The sequence below is a fragment of the Paroedura picta genome, chromosome 16 (genome assembly GCF_049243985.1).
Source record: "Paroedura picta isolate Pp20150507F chromosome 16, Ppicta_v3.0, whole genome shotgun sequence".
Classification (NCBI taxonomy): domain Eukaryota; kingdom Metazoa; phylum Chordata; class Lepidosauria; order Squamata; family Gekkonidae; genus Paroedura; species Paroedura picta.
The window spans coordinates 11,138,572-11,148,719 of record NC_135384.1 but is presented as its reverse complement, the minus strand read 5'-3'; the positions used below and the strand labels follow the sequence as shown (position 1 = coordinate 11,148,719).

The following is a 10,148-nucleotide window of genomic DNA, read 5'->3' as shown; positions in this document are numbered from 1 at the left end:
GGGGAGGCAACTGTGGGGTTTTATGTGTCTAAATCAATAAATGTTCTACATAGCTGTTCATCCATGCTGACAAAAGTTTTCATCCAGATGCTTAAAAACCATCAGGCATGCTGGCAGGGGCTTGTGGGAATTGTAGTCCATGGACATCTGGAGAGCCACAATTTGGCTACCTCTGCTTTAGATGGACAGGATGCTGTCTGAATCCTATTTTTAATACATGTTTCAAGGAGAGTTTAAATGTCCCTTTTCTTTTTTCTTTGCTCTTAGTTCAAAATCTGTTCATGCTGACCCTTCAGGGGTTTCCAGGTTTTAAAATCTTAATTCGCCAGGCCAAGATGTGATGGTGAAGCTTGAATCCAAACACATGTTTAAATCAGTAGCAGGCCTACCGAGAGGCCTGCTCCCTGAGGGAACTGCCTCCATTGCAACGTGCTGGAAGGTAGTTTTTAAGACCAGGGTTGGTGCACAGGTGCTGCTCCCTTGTTTCATGCATATCCCAAGGCCCTATACCTGGAGCCTCTAATTGGTTGCCATAGCAACAGCACCTGATAACAGCTTCTGCCTCGATCGGGGCTGAACACAGAACAATAACTTCTAGAAAAGCCAGTCTGGATCAAGCCAATGGCCCATCCAATCCAACACTGTGGCCCAAATCCAGGTGCCATCAGGAGGTCCACCAGCATGGCCAGAACTCCAGAAGCCCCCCAAGCACCAAGAATACAGAGCATGTATACTCCACCTTGCATGAGAACCTGAGGTGGTCAACAGCAGATCAACTAAGCAGTTTAAAGGTCCTGCAATGCTCACTAATTTTTTTTTAATTCAGACTTATCCGTTGCAGTGACTATGCACGGAATCATACATGCATAGTGCTTTTGAACGCCACTTTCAAGAGCCATGCTTTGTGCCACAAACAAAACTTTATTTGTCATTGTTTACCACTCCCCCTGCTGCCTTCTCTTCCCCTGCCGCATCTGTCTCTGTTCAAGGTCTTTTATTTCTGGCCTTGCCTACATGCATGCCCGCCAATTCGTTGCTCCAGGCACGTCACCATTTTAAAAAAGAAATTCCTGTTCCTGGGAGAGGGAGGCAAGTGCAAGGGAAGGATAATACAGACAACTGTAGCGTGTTTAAGCCTCCATATCTTCCTTCTGCTGGTTGCCTGCTAGTTGCACTCTGTTCACTAGTGCTTTTTAGCGTGGTGATTCCACTATGCGATTCCCAAAGAAGTGCTTTAAAATAGAGGATGTAGCGAGCAGTCAGCAGGCCAGACACTGGATATGGGCACTGTCATGTGAAGGGGCCAGAATATAACGCCTACGTTCGACTGGCATGACGCTACATATAACGGGTGCGGAAATCCCCTTTTTTCCGGCCACAGGAATCGGCAGACCTCTAGGGGGAGCTCTTTCCACAGCTGAGGGCTGGCTCTGAAGAAGACACAACAACAGCTTGTAGCCAACAGCACTAGACTAGGGTGAGCAGGGTTCACAAGCTTTGCTCTGTGGCTTCATAAGGGCCGCAGATGTGCTTTACATATGTGCATCCTAGATGGCAAAAGGCTTGAACAGAAGCAAATGAGAAGCAACTGAGGCTGTTCCAAACCCAGCACCATATGATACAAGAAGCCGTCCATATTAACAAATGAACCTTCCAAATTGTCATCAAGGGCAGCCCCACATACAGCATGGTAACACAGTCTAGCCTACAGGTTACAGAGGCATATATCACTGCACTATATTCAATCTTGCCCACATGCCTACATGTATTTATGTGATATAGATTAAAAGGTATTGACAGTGGTTGCTGCTTTTTGATTTTTTAGTACAGTTGCCTAGATTGAGCACACCTTAAGCTCTTAATAAAGTCAGCTAAGGACAGTTCCAGGCCATCAAATAAATCCCTTCCAGGACTGGGTTATCGTGTTTGTTTGAGTCTACCTTCCAAAACCGTTTCTCATTTTCCGCATTGGTTGATGTTGCATTGGTTCCCAGAAAATAATTAAAATAATCCCCGAGTGACCCTTTCAAAAAGAAAAAAAGAGGAAGACCATTTCAGGAGCCACCACTGTATAGTGGTTAAGAGCACCGGCTTCTAATCCAGCAAGCCAGGTTCGATCCCCCACTTTTCCACATGCAACCAGCTGGGTGACCTTGGGCTAGTCTCAGTCCTGTTGGAGCTGTTCTCTCAGAGCATTCCTGTCAGAGGTCTCTCGGCCCCACCTCCCACACAGGATGTCTCTTGCCTGAAGAGGAAAGAAAGGTGCTGGTAAGCCGCTTTGAGACTCCTCCGGGTAGAGAATAGTGGGGCATATTGCTTCTTCCTATTGCTGACCCTTTCTAGCACATGCCATCAGCAGAAACTAATGAAATTGATCCGGGCTTCCGCATGGCATTCCTTAAAGACTCCCTCGAGCCCACCCTGAACCTGTGAGCCTTTCAAACCTGCACTGTCAAATAAAAACAGAGTCCAGTAGCACCTTTAAGACCAACAAAGATTTATTCCATTTTGAATAAATCTTTGTTGGTCTTAAAGGTGCTACTGGACTCTGATTTTATTGTGCTACTTCAGACCAACACGGCAACTCATTTGAATCTAAACCTGCATTGTGTCTGTCTATTTATTTTTTACATGACTTTTGTTGTTGTTGTCGTTGTTGTTTCCATGCAAAGCTGCAATCTACATGTCCCTCCCTCCTGCAAGATCTTTCCTCCCGCCCCCGGGGGTCTCGCTTGGGCTGCCTCCGTCCCCCTGCCAGTCGAGAGGGAGGGCGAAGGCGTGGGCGTGGTTAGGGTGGGGGGCACCCCCGGCCAAGCAAGCAGGCGCGAGGGGTGCCAGATGGGGCATGCGCGTTGCAGGAGGAAGGGGGGGCCAAGGAGCGAGGCCGTCGGAAGTGCTGCAGGGGCTGCGCAGAGGAAGGGGAGGGGGTCTTTTTTGCAAGGGGGGGGGGCGGGCTGGTGCAAAACGGCGCCGGCCAGGAGGGGCGGAGGAAGGAGGAGGAGGAGGAGGAGGAGGCTGTGGGGTGAGTCATAGTCGCGTCCTCTTCCCTGCAGGCAAAAAAAAGGGGGGTGGCTTCACTCTTCTCTCCCCCCCCTTTCTTGGCCGAGGAAGGGTGCAACGCTTGGGAGGGGAGGGGGCTGGAGGGGAGGGGGCTGCAGTTTGGCTATGTTGCTTTGGCAGCAAATGCCGCTGGGAGGGGGGGCAAGAGTCAGGGACCCCCCTCCCCGGAAAAGAGAAGAAAAATATTTAAGTCACTGTCTTGCCCCATAAAGAAAACACCTTTGGGGTAAATTTTAGCACGTGGGACGGCTCACTTCTCCCTCCCCCCCCTCCGCGTCTCCCTCTCCTTTATCAAGCGCTTATTATGGAAGAGGCAGTCCTAAAGTCCCCGTTTAGTTTTGTTTTCTTGGTTGGTTTTATTATGTTTCAAAAGGAAACGCATACAAAGTAGGTAAGGGGCGTGATCCCTTGCTCCATCCCTTAAGCTTTTGTTCAGGTGGAAGGTGGGGGCTGGGTTTTTGACTGCCTGCAAGAGTTGCCATCCACGGATGCTAACTTCTGCGCACGCCTCAGAGCAGGTCAGCTTCCCAATTTTCCTACAAGTCTTTTTGTCCCAGGCCCATGTTGTGTTATTATGTAATCCCATCATGTCTTCTTGTGGGACAGAGTCTGATTTTCTTTGCTATCAGACAGTCAGAAATACGTAACAACGAAGGCTCTTTGGATGTGTGACTTTCGAGTGGAATAGCATGTTGTGCCAACCAAAATTGTGGAGCAAAAAAAAAAAAAAAAAGAACCAGATTTCTCTTATGAAAGGCAATGCTGAAAGGAAGAGGAGAACTGGGGTTTTCATACCCTGCTTTTACTACCTGAGGGAGTCTCAAAGCGGCTTACAATCGCCTTCCCTTCCTCTCCCCACAACAGACACCTCCTGAGGTAGGTGAGGCTGAGAGAGCTCTGAGAGAACTGCAACTGGCCCAAGGTCACCCAGCAGACTGCATGTGAAGGAGGAACGGGGAAACAAACCCAGTTCTCCAAATTAGAGACCGCCGCCCTTAACCACGACACCAACCTGACTCACTACACCAAGACTGTCAAGGGGACAGGCATTATAGCTTATCTCCCAGCTAGTATCCTTCCTGAAGGGTGGCATAGAAATCTGATAAACAAACAAACAAATAACAAGTGTTATTAGAAAGCCTGGAGTGACCAGGTAGGTTAGTTTGTTGTCCAAGGCTGACTTTCTACATTGTTCATTTCCATTCTTGCCAGTTGTTGAAGACTCCAGTTAACTCTCAGGATTGCTTTGTGGTCGAATTAGATGGCTGGAGATCCGGGGGCCATGGACAGTATCGCAGCGGGCTGCTTCGAAAGGAGGCTTGTGCCACATTCAGGATCCTGTTTCGCTTGCAGGTAGTCATAAGCCTGACCAGAGAGACGCATTTAAGTAAGTATATTGAAATGTGGAGACTAATCTTTTGGCCCTCAGAACCGTGGATAGGCCTGCTGGCTGCTCTGAGGCTCACACAAAAACACACACATATGCATGCATTGCACCGTGATCTTTGATGCTTCCTTTTCCATTGATCCCCGTGGATCATGGGAGATAGAAACCAGGGAACATGTTCTTTGTAGCTCCTCTACCAAGAGTCTTATTCCAAGTTCATTCTCCCCACTCTTAGTAGGCAGCCTGGACTGTAAGACTCCACATACGCAGAATTGCAACCTGTAGATGGAAATCCACAAGTATCAGCCCTAACTGAAGATTTGCATGGCAGCGTTTCGAATTCGTCAGTTACCCGGTGACTTATGTTTACACACAGAATGGAGTATTGTAATGTTCTTGTATCTGCTGTTAAGACATAGTCCCTTCTGAACATGTACCTTTCACTGAATTTTCTTGCATGCATGGGGCTAAATTTTATTTTGATGGAAACTGGTAAGATTAGTGCCGGTCTGTGATGGTAATAAAGACTGGTTGATTGAGGCCTCCTGGCCATACGTGCCCCTTGCCATCCAGTTTGGCCCGTCTGTGGAATGTGTTTTATTGGTTTGGGAGAGTAGCTTTGGCTTAGGAGATGAACAGCATGGTGTGCCAACAGAGCAAAACAGAAAACCTCTTGTGTGTGTTGAGGAAGAGTAGCTTAGAGCAGGGGTAGTCAACCTGTGGTCCTCCAGATGTTCATGGACTACAATTCCTATGAGCCCCTGCCAGCATTTGCTGGCAGGGGCTCATGGGAATTGTAGTCCATGAACATCTGGAGGACCACAGGTTGACTACCCCTGGCTTAGAGCATGACCAATCTACTACAGGGCCTTTCCTGGGACTATTGTGAGCTGCCCTGAGCCCTCTGGGGAGGGACAACATACAAACTGAAAAATAAAACAAAGGAATAAAATATTACCGAGCAGTATTCAGCTCTTCTAGAACTTTGTCTCATTCCGCACATGTTGGATAATCCACTCTCAGTGCACTTTAGAAGTAGATTTTCCTGTTTTGCACCAGACAATCCAGCTGCAAAAACACACTGAAAGTGCATTATCCAATGTATGCAGGATATGCTCTCACTGATGACCGAGCTCATCATCCCTGCTCAGCAGGACAAGAAACCAGAGCTTGAGAAGACCGCAGTGCTTGCTGGATTAAAATTGCTTGCTGGGTGCACGAAGGGGAAAGATGTAAGCCACTTTAGCAAGGCAAGGTATAAATGCAATAATTAGAGCAACGGGATCCAGAGCATGATGGATGAGCCCTGCAAGCAAAGAAGTCTGTGTTCTCTTTGCTTGGCTCAGCGTGAGACCACAAAAGCCCTCGCTGCAGTTACACCTGACCCACAAACTCTGCAGGTGTTGTTTTGGGGAAACCACCGTGCTTCGACCTCTCTCTGTCCTCTGCCACATGGGTGTAAATGTACTGATTTAATCTAACCAAGGTGTTGAACGGTCCAGGGTGGGTGCTTACAGAAAGCACTTGGATTGCTCAAAATGCTCAACACAAGAAGAAAAGACCTATCATAGCATTAAACAATATAAGGATAGGCCTTCTTGTTTTGAATTATCTGAGACCGTCCTGTGTTTTTCCTATTGTCACTTCGTGAAAGATAAATGCTCAGCTGAAATGACTCTTTCTTCTACAGGACTGTGCTCGGCGAAGGGCCGGCACCTGTCGGGATGGACAGTCCTCTTTCGCTCCACGCCGATCCAGATTTCTCACCGAGCCACAGGCCTGGAAGTGGCTCTGAGGGATCGGAACGGCCGGTATCCCTGGCGGACTGGAGTGACAGTGAGAAGGAGCCGGACTCTGGTGGAAGCTCTCCAGGCTGCACGGAGAAGACCTCCTTTCGCAGCGTCCCCTCCCCAGAGAAGAATGTCGTCGCTCAGGCTTCCAGAGAGAAGGTGGCCAAAGTGCATCTCTTCTGGCTGTCCCACTGCAAAACCCCACGGCATCGGAAGCCAGGGTCTGCATCCCACAAGGCAGAGACACCCGCGGAGAGCACGGGAGAAGCAAGGTGTTCCAGGGGGAGGCGCCTCCGGTTGCAGGAAGCTGACCAGGAGTCTGTGAAGAGCCGGCAGGAGGCAGGGGGGAAGAGGGACAGGGGGAAGGGAGACAGCCCTGAGGACATTGTGCAGCTGATAGACGAGCATGGCGTCTATTCCTCTGCCAAGCTGGTGCCCGCCCCGGAGGTGGCGCTCCTCTCTCCCTGCCCGCAGCACAGCAGCCGGCAGGGGGAGGACTTTGAGATCCGGGAGGTGATTGTGGACGAGAAGCCGTTCCAGTGTGCCGTCTGCGCCAAGGCCTTCAAACGGGCGTGGGAGCTGTTCAGCCACGAGGTGGTCCACAATGAGGAGCGCCCGTTCCATTGCCAGCTGTGCCAGGTGTGGAAACAGGAGTGGGGGAATTGGGATGGGGTGGTCTCAAATGGTGATTTCCCCCTGAGCCATACAGGTGGGAGCTGAGGCCTAGGGAATTTGGGGGAGGGGGTGCATGCGCTGCCCATCATCAATGACACCTTTAGAGTGGGTTTAAGGAATCCAGCGGCTATTTTAAGGCAGAGATTTCCGCAACTGGGAGGAACTAAATATAACGTTTCACCCAACCTGCCGTCCTCTGCTGTAGGAATCTCAGACAGAAGGCGGAACTCTGCCGGGAGAGGCTGGGATGATTCCCTTCTGAAGAGAGAGTCCTAAATACTGAATTGTCTTTTGCAGTATCTGGTTATGGGCAGGTTTATGAGCTGCAGGGGGGTAGGGGGCAGGGAGAAGGGAAAGCAGCATTTTTTCCTTTGAAATGTGGAAGGCAGCATAGATCACCCCAAACCGGCATGCTGGGAGGGGCATGGTATAAATTGAAACATACATACACACACACACAAACACACACCTCATAACCCCATCCCCTTGTTTGTGCTTTGCTGTCTACACTCATAGCCCATTTTCTTCTTCCTCCAACCTGTGGAGAAACTTAGAATTTTTTTTGAGGGGGGGGTTAATAATATGATCACAGAAAAACCAGCAAGCACTGATTTCTGTGAAATGTCCATTCCGGTCTGTGGCTCAGACAAATTCTGTGGTGCTTTCTGAAATTCTGTATTGTGCGTTTTTTAAAAATATATAAATGTTATTGATTTAAAAAAACGTGGAAGAAATTCCCTGATGAAGGATATAAGACGCTACAAGTTTTATTTACAGAACTGTGACTATGGAACGGACATATCCTTCAGGATGCTTTGGGCTGATCCTGCGTTGAGGAGAGGGTTGGACTAGATGGACTGTCTGGCCCCTTCCAACTCTATGATTCTATGAGGATGCTTTGGGTTGATCCTGCGTTGAGCAGGGGGTTGGACTAGATGTCCTGTCTGGCCCCTTCCAACTCTATGATTCTATGAGGATGCTTTGGGCTGATCCTGCGTTGAGCAGGGGGGTTGGACTAGATGGCCTGTCTGGCCCCTTCCAACTCTATGATTCTATGATTCTATGATTCTATGAAGATGCTTTGGGCTGATCCTGCGTTGAGCAGGGGGGTTGGACTAGATGACCTGTATGGCCCCTTCCAACTCTACGATTCTATGATATCCCAAGACGTCTTATATATTTTACCAGAGTACCTATTGCTTCCCCTCCCCAGTGTCCGTCTCTCCATCATTTACATGTACCTGCTGATACGGGACACCTGTGTTGTTGTTCTCTCCCCCCCCTCCCTCCCGGTTCTTCAGGCCTCGTTCAAGCGCCACTCGGACTACAAGAGCCACGCCCTCGTGCACACGGAAGAGCGCCCCCACCGCTGCGAGCTGTGCGGGAAGCGCTTCAAGCGAGCGTCCAACCTGGCCGAGCACCGCCGCATCCACTCGGGCGAGCGGCCCCACCGCTGCGTGGCCTGCGCCAAGCGCTTCAAGACGCCCTACGAGCTGCAGCGGCACACGCTCACGCACTGCGCCGAGCGGCCCTTCGCCTGCGCGGCCTGCGGGAAGGGCTTCGCGGCGGCGGGGGCCCTCCTCCTGCACCAGCGGCAGCACTGCGACGACAAGCCCCACGTGTGCGGCGTGTGCGGCAAGCGCTTTGCGTACGGACACAGCCTGCGGGTCCACGAGCGGGTGCACACCGGCGACCGGCCCTTCGCCTGCGCCCTCTGCGGCAAGGCTTTCAAGCAGTCCAACGCCTTGGCCTCGCACGAGCGGGTGCACACCGGGGAGCGGCCCTTCGCCTGCCCGACCTGCGGCAAAGCTTTCAAGCAGTCGTCCTACCTGGCCATCCACACCCGATCGCACACCGGCGAGCGCCCCTACGCCTGCCAAGCATGCGGCAAGGCCTTTGCCCGGCCCTCGCTCCTCCTGCAGCACCAGCGGGTCCACAGTTCCGAGCGGCCGCACCGGTGCCAGCACTGCGGCAAGCTTTTCAAAGACCTGGCTTACCTGACGGTGCACGAGAAGGTGCACACGGGGGAGACCCCCTACAAGTGCCCCGTGTGCCAGAAGGGCTTTGCACATCCCTCGAACCTGCTGCAGCACCAGCGGATACACCGGGACGGATAGGAGTGGCTTGGGCGCCAGTTTCTTGGCGGTTCTCAGCTGGTCCTGCGTGTGCACTGTGACCGACGGAAAGTGCCACATGCATGCCCTTTGCACACCCACCGATAGGCGGTCCCGCTCTGCTGCGTGTGCACTGTGTACAAACGCACTTAAAATGTGTTCACCTTTTTGTTTCGCTCCTCACGCTCGCCCGTGCTTTGTAATAAATCGTTGCTTGAAGGGGCCTGATCTGTGTGTTTTGCAGATATGTTTGCTGTAGAGTGATTTCAGGATCTGCATTTTTCCACCAATTGAAAATCTGGCAACTGGGAGTGGCCATTATCAGCCAGTGGACTGCCCTGAAGGCATAAAATTCAGTCACTGAGCCCAGAACTGTCCATTTCCCAACTGTACACATCCAAATTTGTACGCATTCATTAGCACAGTATTCAGAGAGGTTGGTGGGGAAAAATGTGCTCAATTCCTTGCCTTCAATTGCAGTGGAGTAAAAGAGGTTGCCCTTATTGGGGCAACAGGAGAAAAGCAGTGACCGTCCCCTCTACCACAGAATTGCCTTGCAGCATCTGACTAAACATCCATCTAAGTTCAGCGTCTTGTTTCCCACAGTAGCATGTCAGGTGCTTTTGGGAAGCAGGCCCAGAAGCTAAAAGCCCTCTGTTACTTGCTTCGTGGCCATTGGTATTCCAAAGCATTCTACTTAGAATTATGGTGTTTCCATTGAACTGGTGTGATTTAACTCCTCTTAAAGGCACAGGCAGGAGGTTTTCCTGCACTCACCCACCCCCCAACATCGCCATCCAACACTTGAGCCGCAAGTAGACACATTTCAGGTCTAAAAAGAGCATTTCTTCCAAGGCATCTTTACGTGCTAGCTGAAGAGCCTTTTGTTGTTCTCATTTTAAACCACAATGCGACTGGCGCTTCCTGATGCATTACCGACTTAAAGCAGCCACTCTGCAGCACAAGAGTTTGCCTACGGCGCATAGGTGTACTTGATTTTTTTAAAAATAAGCCATGTAGGTGTTCCTTGGCCTCCCAATGTTTTGCACAATGTGCAGGCGTAACAGAGTAAGCACAGAGGATCTTTTGTTCCCGCCCCTTCCTTTTGGGATACAATTAATA

At 50.6% G+C, this 10,148-nt stretch overlaps 1 protein-coding gene across 4 annotated transcripts; it reads left to right on the top strand.

Moving 5' to 3' along the window:
* The first annotated feature begins 2,960 nt into the window (after nt 1-2,960).
* On the top strand, nt 2,961-9,808 carry LOC143825913 (uncharacterized). 4 transcript variants are annotated; one of them, XM_077314336.1, is made up of 4 exons: nt 2,961-3,022; nt 4,273-4,447; nt 6,138-6,876; nt 8,214-9,808. In XM_077314336.1, exons 3-4 carry the CDS (start codon nt 6,172-6,174, stop codon nt 9,027-9,029), a joined length of 1,521 nt encoding a protein of 506 aa, XP_077170451.1. In that variant the 5' UTR covers nt 2,961-3,022; nt 4,273-4,447; nt 6,138-6,171; the 3' UTR covers nt 9,030-9,808. The 4 variants fall into 4 exon arrangements, with proteins under 4 accessions (XP_077170451.1, XP_077170454.1, XP_077170452.1 ...); XM_077314339.1 differs by lacking the exon at nt 2,961-3,022 and adding an exon at nt 3,124-3,451; XM_077314337.1 differs by lacking the exon at nt 2,961-3,022 and adding an exon at nt 3,450-3,578.
* The last annotated feature ends 340 nt before the right edge of the window (nt 9,809-10,148 follow it).

Excerpts from the sequence above, each read along its gene's own strand:
- LOC143825913 (XM_077314336.1), top strand. The coding sequence starts at position 6,172 with ATGGACAGTCCTCTTTCGCTCCACGCCGATCCAGATTTCTCACCGAGC. Across the intron at positions 6,877-8,213 it reads TCCATTGCCAGCTGTGCCAG|GCCTCGTTCAAGCGCCACTC; the intron begins GTGTGGAAACAG and ends CCGGTTCTTCAG.